Source organism: Macrotis lagotis, chromosome X (genome assembly GCF_037893015.1).
Source record: "Macrotis lagotis isolate mMagLag1 chromosome X, bilby.v1.9.chrom.fasta, whole genome shotgun sequence".
In the NCBI taxonomy this organism is placed as follows: domain Eukaryota; kingdom Metazoa; phylum Chordata; class Mammalia; order Peramelemorphia; family Peramelidae; genus Macrotis; species Macrotis lagotis.
This window is the reverse complement of record NC_133666.1, coordinates 652,013,403-652,037,984: the sequence shown is the minus strand read 5'-3', so window position 1 is coordinate 652,037,984 and position 24,582 is coordinate 652,013,403. Positions and strand designations below refer to the sequence as shown.

The 24,582-nt window shown below is 46.0% G+C and overlaps 1 protein-coding gene across 1 annotated transcript; it reads left to right on the top strand.

Annotated features, from left to right (window-relative positions):
- The first annotated feature begins 1,297 nt into the window (after positions 1 to 1,297).
- SHC2 (SHC adaptor protein 2) lies at positions 1,298 to 24,203 on the top strand. The gene is made up of 12 exons (XM_074200388.1): positions 1,298 to 1,768; positions 8,352 to 8,422; positions 10,847 to 10,907; positions 14,230 to 14,349; positions 16,142 to 16,195; positions 16,608 to 16,659; positions 16,862 to 16,988; positions 18,162 to 18,333; positions 18,760 to 18,826; positions 20,084 to 20,242; positions 20,902 to 21,203; positions 23,177 to 24,203. Exons 1-12 carry the CDS (start codon positions 1,334 to 1,336, stop codon positions 23,303 to 23,305), a joined length of 1,749 nt encoding a protein of 582 aa, XP_074056489.1. The 5' UTR covers positions 1,298 to 1,333; the 3' UTR covers positions 23,306 to 24,203.
- Positions 24,204 to 24,582: the final 379 nt, after the last annotated feature.

The window sequence follows — 24,582 nt, the reverse complement described above, 5'->3', positions numbered from 1 at the left end:
CTCTCACCAATCCCCCTACCCATATACCCTCTTTCCAGCCAGGGGTTGTCAATCGTAGCTTCCTGTGCAGCCCTCATCCCTTCCCATCTGCTTCAGAGCCTCCCCCTCGCCTAACCCCACTTCTCCAGGGACCAGGGGGGGAGGGGCACCAGAGTCTGTGATCCCGTTTCTCCATTTTATTGATTTAGCTTGGAGCCTGAGTTACTAACCCCCTCCCTGATCTCAGCTTCCACTGCCCTTGCATCCCACCTTACCAGCCCCAATCCTCCTTTTCTTGTTCCTTAGAATTCAGCCCTAAATCCCCGATCCAAGAGCCTAGGCAGAGCCGCACAGACTGATTCGAATTCATTAGAAGCAACTTTGGAACGCAGCGCACAGAAGATCAGTGCTAGGAAAGTCCTTTACAACATAAGAACGTCAAAATTGTGCAGGGACTCTTAGAACAATATAGCAGGACTAGAAAGATCCATAGAATACAGAATGTCAAATGACACAGGATGTTAGAGGCTTCATTCCTCATCCGACAGATGGATGGAGAAAGTGAGGCCCTGAGATGGGAAAGGATTTTGCTAAGCCTCCAGGGGAAGATGCCGATACCAGAAGGGGAAGACTCCCTTGGTGTCCGACGCTCGTGGATGGGAGGAGGCTGCGCCTGTTCCCCCTTCCTCTTCCCCTGTCTCTTCGGTATCTGTAGAGATGTTCCCCAGGCTGGGAGCGACTAAGGCTGGGGTGTTGAGAGGGGGAATATTCCCTAGCTGGAGGGTGGGGCATTGTGCCCTCTGGGGTGCAGGCCAGCGGAGCCGTGCAGGGACTCCTCCCTCTGACTAGCTGGGGGTCGGGCCGGTCCCGGCTTCCATCACCCACCGGGCGGGGTGAGGGCTGATCGGAAGGGGAGTCCGGTGGGTCTGCTGGCTGTGGCAGCTGGGAATCGCTCAGTCCCAGCGGCGCAGGGGGTGGGGCGCCCTGTCCCAGAGCCGGCCGAGAGACTGGGAGCTGCGGTACCCCCCACCTGCGTCCCCTTCCCCCTCCCGCGGCTGCGCGCTGAGGCTGCGGCGCGGCTCAGCATGACATCATGCGGCCCTGGGGGCCTTCCGGGAGGGGGGCGAGCCGGGGAGGTGAGTGGGGGGGAGAGGAGGGAGCCGAGGGGAGCGGAGCCCTGGAGGCGCACCAGGGCGCAGGCGGCCCGGCCATGAGCAGCCGGGCGGGCCCGGGCCCCGGTCCCGGCGCCCCGTCTCCTCCCCCGGCCGCCTCCCCGGCCGCCCCGAGGCCCGGGTCCGAGGCCGGCCCGGACGAGCCCGATGCTCCCACCACGTTCTGTAAGCTGCTGCCTAGGATGTCCCCGTGGAAGTTCGCGGGCCCCGCCGCCTTCCTCAGCCGAAGCCCCTCCAGCGCCGGCAAGGAGCTGGCCCCGGCGTCGGCCCCCAGGGGCGGCGGCCTGGAGGAGGGGGCCGCGCCGGGCCCCGGGCCCGGGCCGGGCCTGGCCGCGGTGCTGGGCGCCTGCGACCCGGTCTGCGCCGGCCCCTGCTCCTTGCAGCTGGTGAGCCGCTGCCGGGCCGGGGCCGGGGCCGGGGCCGGGGCCGGGGCCGGGGCCGGGGCCGGGGCGCGGGGCAGCGGGGCGCGGGGCAGCGGGGCGCGGGGCAGCGGGGCGCGCCCACCGCCAGCCGGCGACGAGTGGAGCCGCAAGGGCAGTTTTATCCACAAGCCCCCCCAGGGCTGGCTGCACCCGGACGACAGGGTCCTGGGGCCCGGCGTCTCCTACATCGTGCGGGTGAGTGAGTGCAGCCGCCCCCGCCCTTCTCTTCCCCTCTCCCAGGGCTCCCCCGCCTCGCCAGCGGGCCCCCCAGTCCTAAGCGCGCACCCCGCCGATCGCGAAGAGTCTGCGACCCGCCGGAACGGAATGAGATCCTGGAGGACATGTAATCCAGCTCCCGGTTTAAAAAAAATAAAGAAAAATGAAGAAACTGAGGCCCCTAGGTTGGGGGCTAAATTATTAATTGCAAGCCTGCCAATTCAATGGATTCCTACCCTATTTCCCCTTGTCCTTCTCCCTCCCCCTTTCCCCCTCTCCTCTCCCGGGATCTGCCTCTCTCATAGTGAAACTTCACTCACCCCCCCAGGTTCCCACGGTGTCACGTGGGAGGGGCTGACACAGGGGAGTGTGTGGGTTAGATGCTCTTTTGACTTCCCTTCTCTATAGGTATTGTCTCCTAATCCCAGTGAGGCCTGGAAAGAGGGAAAGTAGGAAGGGTGTGCCCACAAACTAGTCACAAAAAGGCATTTCGGGTCCCTCTCCCCCTGCAGAAAGAACTCCATCAGGTAGCGACTGTCCTGTGAGGGTGAGAAACGGAGCCAACCTAGAACCGGTGCATCATGGAATGTTCCTTATCCCTCTCCCTGAGTTTAACTTCTTTTCTCTAGCAATTCTCACATGGGGGTTGGAATTCTCCCAGGGTGCCGTCTTTGACCCACTGCCTCCCTTTAACCTCCACAAAGATTTAGTATGTGTCTGCTGTATGGTAGCCACCTGGTAAATTAAAACAAAATATGAACCAGTCCAGTCCCTCACGAAACCAGTTCAGAGGCCTGCAAAGGACAGTATCTTTCTCATCTTTTCCCTCTTTGGGTTCTGATTCTTCTTTCCCAATTTGACTAATATGGAAATTTGTTGAACACGATTATACTGTACAACCAGTGATGTTGATGGAGATGTTTTTGTCCTTCCTTCTCAAAGAAGACCATGACATCAGGGAGGTGATGCCATGACAAACACATGAATTAGATTTGAGTGAGGGAGTGCTGTGCTAAATCACCAGCCTCACTTTCTTTTCCAGAACCATCTGGGTCCAGTGGCCAGATATGAAATCGGGAGAACTGGAGATGGCCCTGGATGACAAGGCAAACAGGGTTAAGTGACTTGCCCAAGCTCACATAGCTCCAGTGTCAAGCGTCTGAGGCTCTATCCACTGCACCACCTAACTGCCCAATCTTTATCAGATTGGTCTCTACTATGGGGAGAGGTGAAGGAAGAGAGGGAGAGAGAAACATGTGGAATTTAAAAAAATCTTACAAAAAAAATGAAAGCTCTCTCCTGGGGACTTGTGAAAGGCCTGGTTTGGGGGGTACCAGCTCATCACTGAAAGGTAACTCCTGGAAATGGGAACCATTGGTGATTTACTTGTTCATAATGGTGATAACTGGTGAGAATCTAGGCTCCTAAACTCTCTGTGTGGCTTGGTTACTCAGCCTTTGCAAACAGATCAGGTCACAACCCACATCTCTTAAGTATTTTGTGGTTTGACTTCCTCTTCTCCAAAACATCTAGTCTCTCTGATTTTATTAAATAGAGAAGTTGAGTCCCAGAAAATGAAAGTGACTTGCTAGATGTGAGAGATAAAGTTAGGATTCAGATCCAGGTCTCCTGATACCCAACCCAGATCTTTCTCCTGAACTAAGGCTTTCTGATTCTAGATTAGGAAGTTTTGTTTGCTATTCTGATTGAGATAGGGAACTTGCTTAGTGGAGAAGGAAAAGCATGGCTAGGAAGGGGATCCTGCAGGATTCTTCCCCTTCCTCAACCCCAGTCTGTCAGAATGGCAAGCCAGCTAGTCCAAAGGGTGAGCAGGTTTTTAAATCATATCTTCCAGGCTTCTTCTTTCATAGTTAATTAATTTAGAGTCAAGGCCCCTGGGTACTACTCCCTTCCCAGATGAATTATAGAATGGGATCCTAGGCCAAAGTCTATCTGGATTGAAAGGGAAAGGCAAAGTGCCTTAACCCTTTCTGGCTCTGGGGATTTCTCCAAAGAACATTGAGAGAGTTCATAATCCTCCACATTTCTGAAGTAGTTTTCAGAGATCTAGATGCAAGGAATGTTGGAGCAGGGAAGGCCATTATAACAGAGAATATATGAACTTGGGGGGGGTTTCTTTTGGTGTTGCTGTTGTTTGGTTGTTTCAATTGTGTACAATTCTTCATGATGCTATCTAGGGTTTTTTTGGCAAAGATACTGGAATGGTTTACCATTTCCTTCTCCAGTTCATTTTACAGATGAGGAAACTGAGGCACGCAGGATTAAGTGACCTGCCCACAATCACAGAGTAAGCATTTGAGACTAGATTTGAACTCAAGAATAGTCTTCCTGACTCCAGGCCCAGCAACATCTATACTATCTAGCTGCTGGGGTAGGGATACAATGGGGGAGAGAGGAGGAAGGTATCTCAGCATGTAGAAAGAACCTTAGATGTAGACCTCAGAACTGGGAGACAATTTAGGAAATGAAATTTTGGAATTAGAAAGGGAATCAAAAATCACCTGTGAATCAATACATCAGTCAATCAACAAATGTTCATTAAATGCTCAGTATGTACCCAGCCCCTCATTAGGGGACAGATATAAAGACAAATTTGAAACAATCTTGCACTCAAAAAGCTTACATTATTTTTAAGAAATATTTTTCCAATTATATGCACTTACAATTTTCAACATTCACTTTTTGAAAGATTCTGAATTTCACATTTTTCTCTCTTCCCTTCTTTCTCCTCCCTCCCTGCCCCCCTCCCCCATGGCAGTGACCAGTCTGATTTAGATTTAACATGTTTAACCTATTTAGAAAAAAGAATCAGAACTAAAGGGGAAAACATGAGAAAGAAAGGAAAAAAAACAAGTTTTAAAAAGTGAATGTAGTGTGCTTTGCTCCACATTTAGACTCCATAGTTCTTTCTTTGGATAGCATTTTCCATCATGAGCCCTTTGGAATTGTCTTGGATCACTGTATTGCTGAAAACTAAATCTCTTATCATCTCACAATATGCTGTTAATGGGTAAGATGTTCTCCCAGTTCTGCTCACTTCACTCAGCATCAGAAAGCATATATTCTGGGTTTTTTTTTTAGTTTTTGCAAGGCAAACGAGGTTCAGTGGCTTGCCCAAGGCCACACAGCTAAGTAATTATTAAGTATCTGAGACCGGATTTGAACTCAGGTACTCCTGACTCCAGGGCAGGTGCTTTATCCACTGTGCCACCTAGCCACCCCAATTACCGAGAAGCATACATTCTAATGGAAGAGATGAACATGTTCCTTCCGAACATTTGTTAATCAAATGCAAGGCAGTTTTAGAGAAGGGGCATGTGGGGTTGGGGGATAGGGAATGGCCAAGGGAAAGGGTTAATTGAGTTGTGTTGAACTGAAGGAAACTAGGGATTTGAAAACATCACAGTGTGACCAGAGAGCAAGGGAAAGGGATTTGCTCAAAGTTACACAACCAGTAAGGGATAGAGACAAGATTAGAATCCAGGTTTTCTCCAGGGCCTACAGGGGACTTTTTGTTGGACAACTAGTAGCTTTTGTCTCTTACTAATGAACTAAAGTCAATAAAACAGTCATTAAGTATGTACTAAATACAAGACTTTGTGCTGAGTTCTGAGGAATCAGAAATGAACAATTACGTCATCTGCAATGTATGAACCATGAAGGAGCTCCCATCCAGTTGTGGGGGTAAGACATGCTTATAAATAATGATGGTACAGAGGCAGCTAGATGGTGTAGTGGATAGAGCACCGGTCCTGGAGTTAGGAGGGCCTGAGTTCAAATCCGGCCTCAGACACTTAATAATTACCTAGTTGTGTGGCCTTGGGCAAGCCACTTAACCCCATTGCCTTGAAACCCCCCCCAAAAAGCTAATAAATAAACAAACAAATAAATAAATAATGATGGTACAGATTAGAAAAAAAAGATGAACTTCATTGTCAGTTGGTGCTAATAAGCACTGGGCTTACAAATCAAGTTGAAAGTATTGCCCCTGCCTTCAAGGAGGCAGGGGGAGACAACATAGAAAATATAAATAGAATTGATAGAAGATGGGAGGGGAAGGAAGAAGGCAGGATGTGAGCTGAGCCTTGAAAAAAGTCAGGGAAGTTAAGAGGTGAGGAGACAGACCATTCAAAGTATGGGATAATTCCAGTGTAAAGCAGAGAGATAGGAAATGGAATGTTGTATGAAGGAGAGAAAGAAGTTGGATCATAGAGTAATCAGAAGGAAGTGAGGTATAAGGAGTCTGGGAAGTAGGAAAGGTCCAGGTTATGATAGATTTTAAAAGTCACTGTGGGGGAGGTGGCTAGATAGAGCAGTGAATAGAGCACCAGCCCTGGAGTCAGGAGGACCTGAGATCAAATCCGGTCTCGTACACTTAATAATTACCTGTGTGACCTAGGACAAGTCAGTTTAACCCCATTGCCTTAAAAAAACAAAAAAAAAGTCAATAAGAGAGGGCAACTAGGTTGGGCAGTGAATAGCACTGAAGTCAGGAGGATCCAAGTTCAAATCTGACCTCAGACACTCACTAGTTGTGTGACCCTGGGCAAGTCACTTAATCTGGATTGTCAAAAAAAGTCAAAGAGAGGCTTTTATATTTGATTCTGAAAGTAATAGGGAACCACGGGAGTGACATAGGAAGGTGACATAGTCAGATCTGAATTCCTAGAATATCGATTTGATGGCTCAGTGAAGAATAGGTGGCAGCAAGTCCACCTTTCTGGGGAGAGAGAGAGAGCTAAGGTAGGAAGATCCACCAGAAGACTGTTGCAACCGTTTAGAAGTGAGATGATGAAGGCCACACTAGAAGTGTGGCACTATCAGGGGAGAAAAGGTATGTGAGGGATGTTATGAAGAAAGACTTTTTGTATCTTGGCAAACTATTGAATACAAGGGATTAGAGAGAGTTAGGAGTTGAGAATGACAACCAAGATTAAGAATCTGGATGACTAAGGTTGGTGATGCCTTTCCTAGTAACAGGAAAGTTTGAAAGAGGGAAGTTTTTTTTTTTTAGAAAGATTTTATTTATTTCGAGTTTTACAATTTTTTCCCCATTCTTGCTTCCCTCCCCCCACCCCCCACAGAAGGCATTCTGTTAGTCTTTACATTGTTTCCATGGTACACATTGATCTCAGCTGAATGTGATGAGAGAGAAATCATATCCTTAAGGAAGAAAAATAAAGTATGAGATAGTAAAATTACATAAGATAACGGCCCCCCCCCCCCCCATAATTTGAAGGTAATAGTCTTTGGTCTTTGTTCAAAGTCCATAATTCTTTCTTTCTCTGGATATAAATGGTATGCTCCATTACAGATAACCCCAAATTGTCCCTGGTTGTTGCACTGATGGAATGAGCAAGTCCACCAAGGTTTATCATCACCCCCATGTTGCTATTAGGGTGTACAATGTTCTGGTTCTGCTCATCTCACTCAGCATCAGTTCATGCAAGTCCTTCCAGGCTTCCCTGAATTTCCATCCCTCCTGGTTTCTAATAGAACAGTAGTGTTCCATGACATACATATACCACAGTTTGTTAAGCCATTCCCCAATTGAAGGATATTCACTTAATTTCTAATTCTTTGCCACCACAAAAGGACTGCTATAAATATTTTTGTACAAGTGATGTTTTTACCCTTTTTTCATAATCTCTTCATGGTACAGACCCAGTAGTGCTATTGCTGGATCAAAGGGTATGGCACATTTTTATTGCCCTTTGGGCATAATTCCAAATTGCTCTCTAGAAAGATTGGATGAGTTCACAGCTTCACCAACAATGTATTAGTGTCTCAGATTTCTCACATCCCTTTCAACATTGATTATTGTCCTTTCTGGTCATATTGACCAATCTGAGAGATGTGAGGTGGTATCAAAAGAGGGAAAGTTTTGTTGGTTTTCTTTTTTTTTCAGGGGGAGTAAAGATAATGAGTTTTGTTTTTGACATGGTAAATTTGAGGTATCTATAGGACCTCCAATTCAAAATGTCCTAAAGGTCATAAATTATATGGCACTGCAGCTCAGGAAAGAGACTTCAACTGGATATATGGATCTTGGAATCATCTTCTCCATTACACCTATGGAAACTAATGAATTTTTCAAGCAAGACAGTATAGAGCAGGAGAAAAGGATCTAGGACAGAGCTTTAGGGATCACCCACAGGCAGTGATTTTGGATGAAGATGCAGCAAAGGAGACTGAAAAGGAACAGTCAGAGAAGTTGGAGTTGAACCAGAAAAGATTAGCACCATAAAACCTGAGATGAGTGAGAATCCAGGAGCAGATGAGAGGGGGCAGGAGTGTGAGCTGGGACTTAAATGAGAAGGATTTTAGCAACCAAAAAGCAGGAAAGTCTTTGGATAAGTCTTTGGATACTATCCCTTCAAGGTGTGGAAGATGTTAGGAGCAAAGGTCCTGTGACTGAGGACTTTTGCCAGATTGGGGATTGGGTGAGGAGTTCATGTTTCTAAGCATCCATGAATACTTAGTTCTGCCAGTCCAGCCAAAGACACCAGATTGACTCTTTCTCTCATTCTATCTCCCTCAGTACATGGGCTGCATAGAGGTACTACGTTCCATGAGGTCCTTGGATTTTAATACTCGAACCCAGGTCACCCGGTGAGTGCTGGGGCTCTTCTCTCTCCTGGGAGTGAGGTGGAGGTGGGACTGACTGAACACATAGAGAAACTCATTGTATGAAGTCAGAGACTGAAGCCAAGAGTCAGGAAGGGGCATTGGTACCTGAAGGAGTTTTACACTCTCAAGGACCCATAGTCACGATAATAATCCCTTGTATTTGTACAATGCTTGAAATGATCTGGTACTTGACAGTGTACTAAGTTTGTTACCATCTACAAGACCTTTTACAGGCTAGAGAGCACTTTGCAGCTTAGAAAGCATTTTTCCCATCCATTATCTCATTTTATCCTCAAAGCAATCCCATGGAGACAGAGCTAGGATTACTGTTCCATCTTAAAAATGGGGAAATTGAGTCTCAGAGAGAAGGGAAAAGATCATATAGCTCTTCTGGGGCAGATTAGAATGTCAGTGTCCTGATTTCTGCTTGTAGAACCAAGCACTGAACTGTTTTTAGAGCTGCAAGAGACCCCAGAATAGAGAATATAAGAGCTGGAAAAATCTTTAGATGAGAACATAGAACATGGATTATTCAGGTAGCAGAGAAACCTTAGAGACCATCTCTGCCAATCTCCTTTTTTATAGATGACCCAAAGGGGGGAGGGACTTGCTTACACAGGGATGGAATTGAAATCTGGGTCTCCTGATCTCCAGGCTAGAAGGTGGATGGATACCACCTGACCCAAAATGGATGCTGTCTGGACCATAACTTCAATTATCTGCTGTTATTATTACCCTTGGGAAGTCACATCCTTCTTGAATCTCTGTTTCCTGAGGAGGATGAGCCTAATGGTCTCTGAGGTCATTTCTATCTCAACAACTATGATCTTATGCTCGATCTCTCTCTCTCTCTCTCTCTCTCTCTCTCTCTCTCTCTCTCTCACACACACACACACACACACACACACACACACACCCCACACTACACCACACACATATGCACACATCCTCCTCCTCCTCCTCCTCCTCCTTCTCCTGCCCCCAGCTTTCCCAGAGAGAGTTCCTTGTCCACAGACCTGCTGGAGGAAGAAAGGGCAGGAAGGCAGAGATGATGAGGAGGGGGAAGAGGAAGAGAAGGGCAGGGGTAAAGAGAGGTCAGAATATTGCAGAGAAAAGGTGAGAAGAGTGGAAGGAAATGAGTGGAAACTCCCTACTGCAGCAGGAAAGGGAAAACATGGGCTCCGATCAATAGCTGTGACACAGACTGGGAGAGGGTGGAGCTGAAGGGGGAGGGATGCTTTCTATTATTTAGTCTTTGCTGCCAAACAGGGAGATGTGGTACTTGGGGAGAGGGAGAGATCAAGGAGGATTGGTGGGAGTGCCATTGGAGCTGATGAAGTCAACCAAGGGAGGAAGGTCCTGGGGTCATGGCCCCTGGGAACTGAGGAAGACCAATCCTGAAGCTCTTAATTTAAATGGAGAGCTACTGTCAGACACAAGGCCCTTCTTATTTCTGGTTCAACCCTCAGCTGCCTTGGTTACCATTTTGGTGAAGACTTATCATCTCATTGGGTCCAAATCCCCTCAATGACCCACCCATCCTCTTCACTGACAGGCATCTTCTTCATTGAGACTCTATCTCTCTCATTGAGATACCTTTCCTTTCATCAAGTTCCATCTTCTCATTGAGTTTCCCAGAATGCCAGAGCTAAAAGGGACCTCAGTGTCAACTGAGTCAAATTTATACCAGATAAAACAAGCCCTACCTCAGCATACCCCACTTGTGTCTTTCCTTGATGAGTTTAGGTAATGGAGAACCCACCACCTCTCCAGGTAACCCATTCCACATTTGAATTTGAATTGAGTTTGAATTGTTAGGAAGTTTCCCCTATCATTAGTCCTAAATCTGCCTCTCTGCCATCCACCCCTCATTTCTTCTGGTTATGTTCTCTGGGGTCAAAAAGAATAAATCTAATCCTTCCAAATGAGAATCCTTCAGATAAGTAAATTCTTAATCCAGCCACTACCAAAGGCTTAGATTCCAAAGGAACTTCAGAGGGTCTTCTAGTCCAACTCCTTCATTTTATAGTTAAAAGAAATTGAAGTGACTTGTCCAAGGTCACAAAGATGATGACATAAGGGTCAGAAGTGAGATTTGAATTTAGGACCTCTGATTTCAGAGCTGATCTTCTTCCTAGTGAATCACCCAGCTTCCCTCCTCTAATATGCTGGGGTGTTGTGGGGGGGGGGGGGGGGGGGGTAAATGCTTTGTAAAAACTTAAAACACTAAAGACATGTGAGGTGGAAGTTAGCATCATCATCATCAGTGACTCCCCTCAACCTAAGTCTAGAACCCTTCCACAGCCCTGCTGGGGTGACTTTTCCCCTTGCCAGGGTTCTCAAGTTCTGAACTCCTCTGTGAGCTACTCTCAATGTCTCTCACATAAGAATGCTGTTTGCCCACAGGGAGGCGATCAATAGACTTTATGAAGCAGTGCCTGGTGTCCGAGGTGCCTGGAAGAAAAAGGTAGGTGAAATTTTGGGATAAGCAGACCCTGTTGTGAAAGAATAAGAGCTGAAGAGGATATGAAGTCTAGATAGCAAAAATGAGGAATCAGCTACTATCTGAGTTCTGGGAGTGGGGGAGAGAGAGAGAGAGAGAGAGAGAGAGAGAGAGAGAGAGAGAGAGAGAGAGAGAGAGAGAGAGAGAACGAGAGAAACAGTGCTTTGAAGACATGGGCTTCCTTCCTCCACAAATGGAGAAGAATGTAATGACAAGTGAGGAGGGTTTGATGGGTTTGGATAAGGAACTGTGTTAGCTTTCCCAACACTGAAAATTTCCAATTCATTCTTAGAACCCTGCTCCTCCAACATAGGTTGTTCTCCAAGTCAACTCCTAGAAGCCCCATTCTCAAATCAGAGTACTTTTCTAACCTCACACCTTGAATATTGGACCTTTTCCCAAATCTCATATCTAGAACCCTATCTCATACCTGGACCTTTCCCCAAACCTCATACAAGAACCATTAGAACCTTCCTTTAGCCTCACAGCTAGGCTTCCCATACTCAAATCTAGATCTTTCTCTAACCTCTCCCAGAGAACTGATTTAAACCTGAACCCTTTTCTAGTCTTTCATATAGAGTTCCAGCCTCTAAACTGGATCCTTCCCCAACCTCATATATAACCCCCCTCACCCTGAGAACTTCCTAAACGCTCACATTTAGAACTGACACTACCATTATTAACTGCAAAGCACCTTCCTTTTTTGACCCTCAGTTTCCTGATATGTACAGATTAAGATAATACAGGCACTACCTATCTCATGAGTCCTTTGCAAACCTTAAAGGAGATGGAAATGTGAATTGCTATTCTTAATTTCCCTCCAACCCAAGCCTAGAACCCATCTAATAGCCTCGAGCCTTAGTCTCTTTCAGACCTAGAATTGTCCCAGTAGGAACAAGTCTAGATGTTCCCGTGCTAAATCTTAACTTTAAAACTGAAAGCTACTCTTCAACCTGAAACCTAGAACACCTACCTAGAATAACAAACCCAGATGTTTCCCTATTCTAAAAGCTAAATCTTGTCCCATTCTTTAAGCTGAAACTTTGAATATCAATCCTTTTTCTTTTCTTTAAAAAAGTTTTGCTGATATCCATGCCTTGTTTTAAATTAGTGATTTCTAAATCTCTTTGTTTGCCTGTCTCTCTCTCTCTCTCTCTCTCTCACACACACACACACACACACATTGAATCTATGGCAACAAAGAAAAGCACTTAATCTAAATCTATAAGTTTAGTGACTGGGTCCTACTGTATGCTATCTTCCGCAGTTATAATTCCTCACTATACTGCCAAAGGAGTGCTGTTCCTCCTCATGCTTTCTCTAGGGTCAGATTAATCATGACAGTAATTCCATATGGTTTTCTTTTTGTACTGCTCCATTCACATTACAACTATCACTTTATCCATCATTCTCTTGGTTCTATTTGTCTTATTTTTCATCGGTTCATACAAATTTTCCCATGTTTCTTTAAAATTTCTCTTATTTGTCTTTTCTTATGTGCAATATTTTTATTTAAATTTAAATTTTTTATGTGCCTGTGGTTGAGCATTCTGAGCTCATGTTGGACTGATCAGCCACAGTCAGATATACCATAATTTGTCTCAAAGTGATGTCATTTTGGTCTTCTTCAATAATGAAGGACAAGAACTAACCAACGTGCAATAATATTCTATTACATTTATGTACTCCATTACTTTTTATCATTCCCCAATAAACTGGCACTCACCTTATTTCCAGTTTTTTGCTACCTCTAAAATCCAATACATCCTATATATCCCATCTTCCAGCAGAGAGGCTTCCAGCAGAGAGGTGAAGGCAAATATTGTCAGATATAATTGGTACATTGGTTAGTTTTGCAAAACTGTATTTTTTTGGAACAAGAAAGGGTTTTTTTTATTGGATATGAGGAGTTATTTAGAAATGGCATTAATTAAAAAAAATTATCATTAAGGTGGCTAGGTGGTGTAGTGAATAAAGCACCGGCCCTGGAGTCAGGAGTACCTGGGTTCAGATCTGGTCTCAGACACTTAATAATTACCTAGCTGTGTGGCCTTGGGCAAGCCACTTAACCCCATTTGCCTTGCAAAAAACCTAAATAAAAATAAATAAAAATTATCATTAAAACTTATAGTACAATTTTTTTTAAAAAGTGTTTCTAGGAATAGTGTGGCACATTTGAGGGTTTTCATTTTTATCTTTGATGTCTTTGAAATATATATCCGGTTTAGGGTCTTTTCTCAAACTCTCCTAAACTTTTTTTCAGAATGCACCAGTCCTTTAAAAAAAAAGAAAGCAAATGTAAAATAATAGTATTTATATAGTGTTTTCTAGTTTGCTTTACATATATTATTTCATATGACCCTGACAATGACCCTGTTGAGGTAAGTACTATTGTTTGTTCCGTTTTTGTTCATTTTTCAGGCATGTCCAGCACTTTGTCACCCCTATTTGGAGTTTTCTTGGCAAAGACACTGGAATGGTTTGCCATTTCCTTCTCCTGCTCATTTTACAGATGAGAAAACTGAAGCAAACAGTACTAAGTGACTTGCACCGAGTCATACAACTAGTCCATATCTGAGGCAGGATTCAAACTCAGGTCTTTCAGATTCCCACTCTGATATTCTACCCTCTAGTCCACCAACTCGTGTCATTTGTTTTTATATCACATTATTTTCCAAATATACTTCTCCCTGCTCCCCTACCCAGTGAGTCATCTGTTGTTACACAGTTAAAAACAAAAACAGCCCACAAGCCAGCAAATCCATAGATGCTGACATATACAGCATTACACATCCATAGCCCCCTCCCTCCCAAGTGAAGGCTAGAGTCGTAAGTGCTTATCTCTTCTCCAAGCTTATTCATTAAAATCACATGGGATGCAGTGTTGTTTTATTGATCTTTACGTTTCCATTATAGCCAGGTGTATACCATTTTCCTAACTTTATAGATAGATTCATCATTTCTTAAGTCACAGGAATATTGCATGACAATCATGGACCACAGTTCATTTAGTCATTTCCCAAATGGTTAATGAAGGATATCACTGCCTTTTCAGTTCTTTGTTACCCACAGAAGTGCTGCTATTGGTATACATGAGAATTATCTTCCTGTCTTCTACTTTCTTGTGGTTAAATGTCCAGCAATGGGATCTCTGGGTCAGAGGAACAGTATAATGACATTTTTCTCTTAAGTCTTTCTTGTGGGTTAGATCTGACTCTTCACTCTGATCCTGGTCCAGTCAGAGTCTGAGCCTTGCTGAAGGGGCATCATTTCCCTTTTCCTACAGGCCCCCAACAAAGCCCTATTCTCTATTCTTGGGAAGAGTAACCTCCGTTTTGCTGGTATGAGCATTACAATCAACATCTCCATTGATGGTCTGAACCTTATGGTGCCCACCACTCGCCAGGTAAGCAGCAGTCCTAATGCCACCTGATTGCCATCTCTGTCCCTCCGATACTGACCCACTCCATCCTCATTTCTTCCCTTGACCTCTTGGGGTGGGATGCCAAGCTAGGTCAGGCTTCCTCTTGACTCATCTGTGGACCTAGGAATTTTCTTCCTCTGCTGTGATGGTTGATAATCCCTGGGGTGGAAAGAAAGAAAAGGGTAGGTGTTGTGTGTACATGTATGTATGTATGCATGTGTGAAAACATTCATGTGCCAAACGTTTATAACACATGTGAATAGTTAGGGACTAGACTTGTAATTTGATTAGTAGTGGGTAAGGAAATTGCTTGTATCGATGAAGGAAAATTCTTTCAGAAAAGTTCTTTTGCAACTTGTAGTCAGAAAAGAGTGATGATGAGGGGTGGAGGAATTTTTTTAGGATCACTGAGTCACTGTATCAGAGACAGGACATGATCCCAGGTCTACCTGGACTCAAGTAGTTCCCTATTCCCTGTGCCCCAAACCTTTCATAAATATGATGAAACGTATGTAAATGTGTGGGTGTGAGTGTATACACATCTCTGTGTTTTGGGAGTGTTGGTGACTATGTCTTGGGGTGTCTCACTTTGTCAGCAAATCTGAGTGTGGGACTCAATTCTTCCAGAAACACCCTTTGTGACTTTGGTCTTTCTTCTTCTTCCATTCTCTGGGACTGTTTCCCTATCTGGTTCTGTGATCTCTAAGGTCCTTCAAAATTCTGACATCTCCTGAACTCTTTCTGAAAGTTTCTGGGTACAAGAGGATTTGTGTCACGTGTCCTTCCTTCCTAGGCAGAGGGTTACTACCTGGAGAAGCTGAAAAGAGTGGCTAGGGGTGATTAGAACTAGGCAGCCTACCATCTGACTCTTGGCACCTGGTATCTGCTGAATAAATATTTGTTGAATTGGATCAAATTAGGATCTTTTCTTTCCCATGAGGCAGCTAAGTGGGGTAGGGCATAGATCACTGGACTTGGAGTCAGTTGAAATTCTGTTCTAACTGTGTAATCTTGGGCAAATCACAAACTTCCTTCATCTGTAAAGTGGCCATAAAAATAGCCACTGCCTCCCAGGATCATTATGAGATCAAATGAGATAATATTTATAAGTTACTTTATAATCCTTAAAGTGCTCCATAAATTATTATTATATTTATAATCCTCAGGGTCCTCAGAAAAGGCAAATTTTATTCTCCAGGAGAGCAGAAATTGCCCCTGAGCCTTGAGCTGGGGAGAGGATGAGGGTGGTGAGGGCAGGCAGAGACAAAGACCATTGGGGAAAATGAACAGGAATCTCAGGACAAACTCAGCTTGGGGTCCAACTGAAGTCTGGAAGTGTGACTATAGACAAATATAGATTTTATACAATGGGACACATATGTTAACCTGCAAGAGGCCCTTAAGCCCAGTTCTCCCAAGTACTGACAGATGGGACCCTCTACTGCTCCACCACATGTTTTTGCATGTGTATACACACATGTTCCAGGGTCCCTGCACTGGAGCAGGGAGGAAGATCAAACTGAGGCAGAGGAGTAATGAGCCTGTGGCATGATGCCAAATGGGAATGTCTGATATGGAATACAGTATTCCAGATGGTGCCTGGAGGAGTCATCTTGGTCTGATATCTCAGATTCCTGGCTCCTTCCCAGCTTCCTGGTCTCCCCTGTCCAGGGAGGAGGGTCCCTACCCTGTCCAAGGTCCTCCCCAGGCTTTGCCCCTTGGGCTTAGCTCTCTGCTTCATTGTAATCCATCTCTGCCTCTCTGTCCGGGACAGATCATCGCTAACCATCACATGCAGTCCATCTCCTTCGCCTCCGGTGGCGACACGGTAAGCCCTACCAGTGAGGGGGGAGCTGGGAGCCTTCCTCTGGGGGCAGCTCCACCCTGATCTTCTTCTCCCTTTGTTCCCTCCCCTGCTCTCTCCCCCAACTCAGGTTCTTCCCCACCTGGTCTTCTCTTCCTGTCTCCCATCCCCACCACCACAATCACTGCCTCCTTTTGCTTCTGCATCCAGCTGGACCCCTTGTTGCTAGGCAACCACCTCACCAGTTCCCCCCCTCCCAACCAGGCCCTGGCCATTGCCTTTGCTCTCTGCCAGTTATGTTCATATGGCACTCCTCTCCAAACCCTGAGCCTTGTGGACCAGCCTCAGAATCCCAGGTTCCAGGGTCTGGGGTGGGGTGGAGCCAGGAGAAGGTCTGAGTTGTCCTCTCACTCTGTGTCCTACCATCTCTCTGCAGGACATGACGGATTATGTGGCTTATGTGGCAAAGGATCCTATTAATCAGAGAGGTGAGGTGGGGAGAAGGGGAGAAGAAGGCATCTGGGGCTGGGAAATGGTGGGAGATCTCTCTGATCTTTTGAGAATAGAGAGGGCTTTCCTAGGAGATCTGGAAGGAGGTTTTAAGGTTAGGGGGAGTGAGGATTTGAGGCTCCTGGGGTTCTGCTTCATGTGACATCCTCTCTGGCCTCCCCCATCTCTCTTCTTACATAGCCTGTCACATCCTGGAGTGCTGTGAAGGATTAGCCCAGAATGTCATCAGCACCGTAGGCCAGGCCTTTGAGCTGCGTTTCAAACAGTATCTCTACAGCCCCCCAAAAGTGGCCATTCCCCCTGAAAGGTAAAGGGGTCCTCATCCCCAACTCTAGTCTGACCTCATATTACCCAGAGGATGAAGTGCATGTGGCATAGGAAAAGGTGCCCCAGATGGGAAATCAAAAGACCCAAGTCTAAGTACTGGATCTGCCCCTCAGTGAGGTAGTGAGTTGTCCATTATTGGAGGTGTTCTAGTGCTACATTGCCAGTTGCCAAGGATGTCCTAAAGAGAATTCCTATTCAGACATGGATTGAAGTCTCTTCCAGATCTGAGATTCTGTGATTCTAAAGCCTTACTCCTTGCTGGGCATCAATTTCCCTTTCTGTACAATGCTGTGGACTCAGTGATCCATAAGGAACCCTTGCCTCAGGTAACCTCTCACATCGATTCCTTCTCTATCCAAAGAAGGAATTCCTCATTCTCCATAATCCTGGACCAGAGAAACAAAGAGGAAGTGAGATTGTGGTACTATAGGGAGAGGCAGAGAAGGAAAGCCGTGATACTGGGACTTTGGTGTCATAGGCCTTGGGTTCATTTCCCATCTCTGATGCTTATCATCTATGCTAGTCACTTCTTTTCCCTTAGACTCTGTTTCCTCAGATAGCCCCAAGGGCTTCTTTCACCTCTGAATCTCTGATCCTGGGAATTTCTAACCCATTCTCTGATCCAACATAGACTTACACTACCTCAGGGTTGGAATAGACTTTAAAGGGTATCTGCTTCAGGTGACCCTAAATAGGGATCCCTGCTCCAACCTCTAAACAACCAGTATTCTTTTTGAAGACTGTAAGGGATGGGGAGCTCACATGTCTTGGAAGCAGCCCATTCTACTTCTAGACATTGTTAGAAATTGTCCCTTTTAGTTGAAATTTGCCTTTCCTCCTATTGGTATTACTCCTCTTGGTCTTATTAAGTTCTCTCGAAAGTATGCTCCTCTCCTGGCATTGAGGTGATGCCAGGGTCCAGAGCTCCCACCTGCCCACCATTTCTGTGGCTTCCTTGTGGTGGCAGCAGGGGTTGGTGGACATAGCAATGGCCAAAGAGCATGTTGTCTTCCTGTTGTTGGGGGGAGGGATCCTACTATTCAGGTTTCTGAAGCCCCATAATGTCCTAGGCCCTCTTGGGATCAGAGAATTTTTAAGGGAGCTTGCCCTGCTAATCCCATATCCTCACCTCCTCTTTGTTTCTGTGGTCCAGGATTATGGGGAATGAGGAATCAGCTTGGGGCGAGGAGGAAGATACAACTGAGCATGACTATTATAACAGCATCCCTGGGAAGGAGCCGCCTCTGGGTGGATTGGTGGACTCCCGACTCTGGGCACCCAGCTACGTCCACACCCAGCCACCCAGCTCTGGGACCTTTAGTCAGGTCAGGTTCTGCGTCTTTTCTTTGGGCCTCTGGGAATGGGGCTGCCATAGGGGGTGTCCTCCCACAGGACCTGTGGTGAATAATAGGACTTTCGAGGTTCTGTCTCCAACATCCCAATGGAATGACAGAGAAAATGGTGGTGGTGAAGGGTTAGGAGGGGAGACGTAGGAGCCCCACCCAACAAACTCCAACCCATGAATGATCAGAGGAGATATTGGGGGAAGGATATTGTACCTACTCTAGGAAGATATTAATTTGAGGGAGCGATATGACTGCTGATCTTGGGTAATTTCCACTCTGAAGATGATGGCATCAGAAACAGCAGGAAATCTATTTATACTGTAGGTGGAAGGACCAGCTGGGAGAGCTGAAGGGGATAAGGGGAAGGTGAGGAAGGGAATAGTGATTGCCAATTTTGCTTTCTAGCTTGGATCACCTGCTCGGAGAGAGCAACGGAGTCAGACTGGCCTGCACTGGGACCTGGGCCTCCCTGGTATGAGTCTCCCTAAAAGGAAAGATGCTGTGGTTGTGGAAGGAGAATCTTGATGGGTTGAGTGCCCACATTAGGTTAAGCCATGCCACCTTTATAATACTTTACCACTACTGGAAGTTTTCAGGGCCTGCCAATCCCTCTGAGACAAACTTTGGGCTCACTATCCCCTACCCTTGCATCCATCCCTCCCTCCTCCCTTCCTCCCTCCCTTCCTTCCTCCTTCCTTCCTTCTTTCCTCTCTCTCTCTCTCTCTCTCTCTCTCTCTCTCTCTCTCTCTCCCCTCCCTATTTTCTTCCTCCCCTTCTTTCCTTTCTTCCTTTCTCTCTATTTTTAATCAAATCAACAAGCATTAAAGAGTTCCTACTACACTTGCAGTGGCTAAGAATTCAAAATGAAAACTAAGATTTCCTGCCCTTGTGGAGTTTACAATCTAATGGAAATTGGGGGGAAGATACTATATATAGATAAACTTAATGCAATATGTAATTTGATAAAGATTATTTGCAGGTGGGGGTGGTATGTGATGTTGGGGGATTTGAGGGGTAAGGGGAGGAGGAGGTAGAATTTATAGAAAATTTATGGTAGAGGTATGACCTGAAACGATCAAAAAGAAGAATTTTTTTCCCAATCTGCAGGTGGAAGTAGAGAGGGCGTACTTTCCAAGAATGGGGACAGCTAATGCAAATGTGTGGAGTTTGGAAAGGATCGGATTAGATTAGGGAACCGAAGATTATAGTTCATAGAATGTACTAAACTGAAAAGGGAGATAGTAAAAAAAAAAAAAAAAAAAAAAAAAAAAAAATAAAAAGAAAAGGGAGATTGTATGGGGCCTTGAATAGTGAGCTAAGAAGTTTTCTCTCTTCAGCCCTGGCTTCAAAATCTGAGAATCTGGGTTCGAATGCTGCCCCCATCCTTTTGACCTTGAGCAAGTTATTTAATCTCTATAAATTGAGAGGATTGGTATAGTAGGTTCCTAGGGTTCCTTCTAAATTTGTGATGCCCTCATCTCCCTCTTTCTTTTCCTTTTTCTCTTCCTGCCCATCCCCCCCCAAATACAGAAGAATAATTATAACCCAAAGCCAGTCAAATTATGCAAAAGAATTAGGGGACTGGCTGGGCCCATGCATGCACCTCTCCTGATTATTCCTCCCACTTTCACCAACCTACCTCAGTCCTTGTCATAGCCCTCAGCTCTTCTGCCTCTCCCTGGGTAGTTAGCCTACCTCCACTAAACCCTTGTGCATCCCCCTTTCTCAGGTCAGCCCTGTGATGATGGCTACCTGCAGGCAGACAGCCGGCCCCTGGGCTCCAGAGACTATGAGGAACACATGTATGTGAACACACAGAACCTGGAGAGCTGGGAGACAGAGCCTGCGGCCCCAGAGGAGAGCCCAAAGAAGGACCTTTTTGACATGAGTAAGCTGAAAGGAGGAGGAAGAGAGACTAATCTGAAGGGTCCATATGGCCTCTGCCTGGTTGGAGGGGCGGGGCTCCAGGAGGGATGGTCCCTCTCCTCAAAGAATTCCCAACTGTGTCCTCAGAGAGCCCTTAGTGTGAGAAAGACCCAGAGCCTCTGCTCTTAGGGAGCTCCTGGCTTGAGGGGGATGATAGCCAGCCAGTCAGCCAGCCAGAACTCTGGGACCTTCAAGGCTGAAAAGGAAGAAATGATAGTTTTGGAGTCAGCCTGGTCTAATAGGAAGGCAGAAGGCCTGGATTTAAATCCTGTTTCTGTCCCATACTATTAGCTGTGTGACTTTGGGCAAGTTCTGCCCTTTCCCTGGGCCTAATTTCCCTCCTCAAGAAAATGAAAGAGGGGACCTAAAGAAACTTTAGGTCCTTTCCCACTCTCTGGGTCTCTTAAATTTGACATGATCAGAAGCTATAGCAGAGAGGCAAATTTACAAAACCTTTTTATCATTCTTTCTCTCATCCATCTCAAAAAATCTCATGAGGGAGGAAATAACCAATATTATTCACTCCCATTTCAAAGATGAGGAAACTGAGTCTCCCCAAAGGGGAGGATCATGCTCAGGCACACAGCCTGGATTTGAACCCCAGATCTCTTGGGATTTCAGGGCCCTTTGAAGATGCTCTAAAACTTCATGAGTGCTCTGTGGCCAGCAATGGTCCAGTTCCCATCGAGGACCAGTGGCCCAGCCCTCCCACTCGTCGAGCTCCTATCGCCCCAACGGAGGAGCAGCTTCGCCGAGAACCCTGGTACCATGGCAAGATGAGCCGGCGGGCAGCAGAGAAGCTACTCAGAGCAGATGGGGACTTCCTGGTGAGGGACAGTGTCACCAACCCTGGACAGTATGTCCTCACTGGCATGCATGGTGGACAGCCCAAACATCTGCTCCTGGTGGACCCTGAGGGTGTGGTAAGGAGGCTGGAAAACATTGACCCCAGGGCTGGGGCGGGGGGGGGGGGGGGAGTAATATTGTGACATAGGACATGAAATCTTAGAACTGAAGGGATTTGGGAACCAATAAAAAGAGACCCCACTCAGCCAGACTGTTCAGGTTAACACATCAACTAACATTTATTGGCATCTACTGTGGTCCCTGGATGTTGGAGATACAAAGACAAAAATGAAATAGTCCTTGAATTCAAGAAGAGAGCGGAAGAGGGGAGGGGAAAGGGAAAAGCAAAGAGAAGGAGGAGAGAGAGAGAGAGAGAGAGAGAGAGAGAGAGAGAGAGAGAGAGAGAGAAGAAAGGAAGAAAGAGAAGGTAGAGGGAGGGTGAAAGAAGGGAGAAAGGGAGAGAGAAGGGAAGAAAGGGAGAAAGTAGAAAACGGAAAAGGGAGGGAGGAAGAGAGAGAGAAAGAGAAAAAGAGAGGGGGGAAGGTAAGAAGGAAGAAAAAGGGATGGGGAAAGAGAAGAGAGAAGGGAAAGAGTAAGAAAGAGAGAAGGGAGAGGGAAAGAAGGGAAAGGGGGAGGGAGAAGAGAAGAAAGGAACAAAGAGAGGGAAAGAGGAAGAAAGGGGGAAGGAGAAAGAAAAAGAGGGAGGAAGAGAGGGATAGGCAAGAAAGAAGAAAAATGGAGAGAGGGAAAGAGAGGGGAGGAGGGAAAGAGAAAAAAGGGAGAAAAAGAGAGGAGGGAGAGGGAAAGAAGGGAGAGAGGGAAGGAGAAGGGAAGAAAGGGGATAAAAAGGAACAGAGAGGGAGGGAGGAAGAAAGGGAAAGAAGAAGGGGAGGGAAGAAGAAAAAGGGAGGGAGGGAGAGAGGGGAGAAGGGAAGGAAGAAGAAAAAGAGGATAAGAGAAGAGAGGGAGAAAGAAAGGAAAGAGAGAGGGAGGGAGAAAGAAAAAAGGAGGTAAGGAGAGAGATGGGGAGGGAGGGAGAAAAAAGAGAATGAGAAGAAAGGAGGGAAGAAAACTAGAAAGAAAGAAAAACAGGGGGCAGCTAGGTGGCATAGTGGATAAAGCACCGGCCTTGGAGTCAGGAGTACCTGGGTTCAAATCCGGTCTCAGACACTTAATAATTACCTAGCTGTGTGGCCTTGGGCAAGACACTTAACCCTATTTGCCTTGCAAAAAAAACCTAAAAAAACAAAAAAAAAAAAAAGAAAGAAAAACAGATAGATGGTTAGAGAGAGGAGAGAGAGAGAGAGAGACAAAGATAGAGATAGATACATAGAGAAAAAGCTCCCATCCCAAAGATCATATATTCCATCATACAACATGCATACATTTAAAGTAAATTCAAAATAATTATATGACAATTTCACAGAACTGGGTGAGATGGAAAGGGAGGATGGGGGTGGAGGGACAGAAGAAGACTAGTCTACCTCTAAGGCTCCTTCTAGCTCTGAAATTCTATGGAAGGGACCTTAGAGTAAAGAATGTCAGATTGAAAAGGGACCTTGCATATCATCCTCTCCAAATGGAGAAAATGTGACCCAGAGAGGGGGAAGACTCACCCATGATCACACAGTGAGTCAATGATAGAAGAGAGACTAGAAGTGAGGCCTCCTGGCTTGATCCACCTGACCATACTTCTTCCAGAAGTACAAGGCAAGGGCACTTCCAGATCTAGTTTGACCTGGACTATTGCACCTTGTACCCTTTATATGGGGTCACATCCAATAACCTAAAGATACATACTGTCTGCTTTGCTTGATTAGAGATCCAGCTGGTAACTTTTGAACTGTGATCTGAAAGGGGTGCAATGTGTGTATGTGGGGGGGTCCTTTGTCTTGGAAGGAAGTGGAATTTATCCAAATTTTCTAATCCAAGAAAGGGAGCCCAGAAGGAAGATCCCAAAGGTTGGACCTCTAGGGTCTTCACTCTGCTTGCCCCACCTCCCATCCAGGGTTTCCTTTCCCATCTCTGATCAGTTTCTTCTGTTCTGCAGGTACGGACCAAGGATGTGCTGTTTGAGAGCATCAGCCACCTTATTGATTACCATCTGCAGAATGGGCAGCCCATCCTGGCTGCTGAGAGCGAACTGCACCTGCGTGATGTGGTGAAACGAGAACCTTGACCTGGCCTAGGGGTGTGTTCCAGGAAGAGGGTGCTATCTGCTTTCCAGTGTCCCTGAGACTGGGTTCTCTAAAGAGAGATAACGAGGCTACAAGTGTCCTTTCCCTCACCCATTCCTTACATGTACTGCATCATAGAACGTAGAACTTAAGTTACTAGAGATGGGAGGGCTCTTCAAACACTGAATGTCACAACGTGATCATCACAGCTGCAAAGGCCTTTGGCACATGGAACGTCAGAGCTTGGAGGGCCTTTAGAACATGGAAAGTCAGAGCTGGGAGGGCCTTTAGAACATGGAAAGTCAGAGCTGGGAGGGCCTTTAGAACATGGAATGTCAGAACTGGGAGGGCCTTTGAACATAGACCTATCAGAACCATAATGCTCACCTATGTAGATGAGCAACCCCTATCTGATCCTGCCCTCTCTAGTCTTCGCTGTCTTTGCCTGTAAGATGAAGGGGTTGGACTTAGAGTTCCTAAAGGATTTCCACCCTCCAACTCTGACAGCATGTGTTCTGTGCTCCCTTTTAGTCTAGATGTTCTATGTTCTGTGTTCTAGGGTCTCTTCTTGTTCTGAAGTGCTATGGTTCCTCTTTTTCAATGTCCCCAGTTCCCAGGTGGTTCCTTCTCCATCTACTGCCTGTCCTCACCCTAACAGGCCTCAGCTTTGGGTCAACTTCTCTCATTCTTCTTGGATGTGTATGTCTCTGCCCAGCACTGAGCCTGGAGTTGCTGCCATCACTGTTCACCTTCTGAATGAAGGACTGGCTGCTTCTTCTCCCTGGGCCAAGGAGGATGGGCCAATCTGGGTCTCTGGGAGCCCCAGCCCCTTTTCCCTGCCTTCATTCACCTGGCGTGAATGTGTTCATACCAAAGATGAAACTTTTTCTGACTTTTTTTTAAACAAACAAATAATAATAATAATAATAACAATGATGGATGACTTCCAAGCTGGTAACCTCTTTCTCAAATGGGCTGGGGCTCCATAGACATGTAAACATGGTTCTATTTATTTCTTGACTGGAAGCTGGATTTCCCAGCTGAAAAATGTGGATGATACATAATTTCTGGGAGAGGTGGGGAGGTCAAATTAAGGTGCTTGGAAATCCTCAAGCTGTATTGGGATGGGATCAGAACAAAGGTGAGGATTGTCATTGAATGATGATAGGATCCAAGCTCTCTGGACTTGCTCTTGCCCAGACTACTCCCTTCTCTTTCCCTCCTTCCCTTCCCTTCCACTCAGGAACACTAATGTATGAACTTTTATGGAACAATCTCT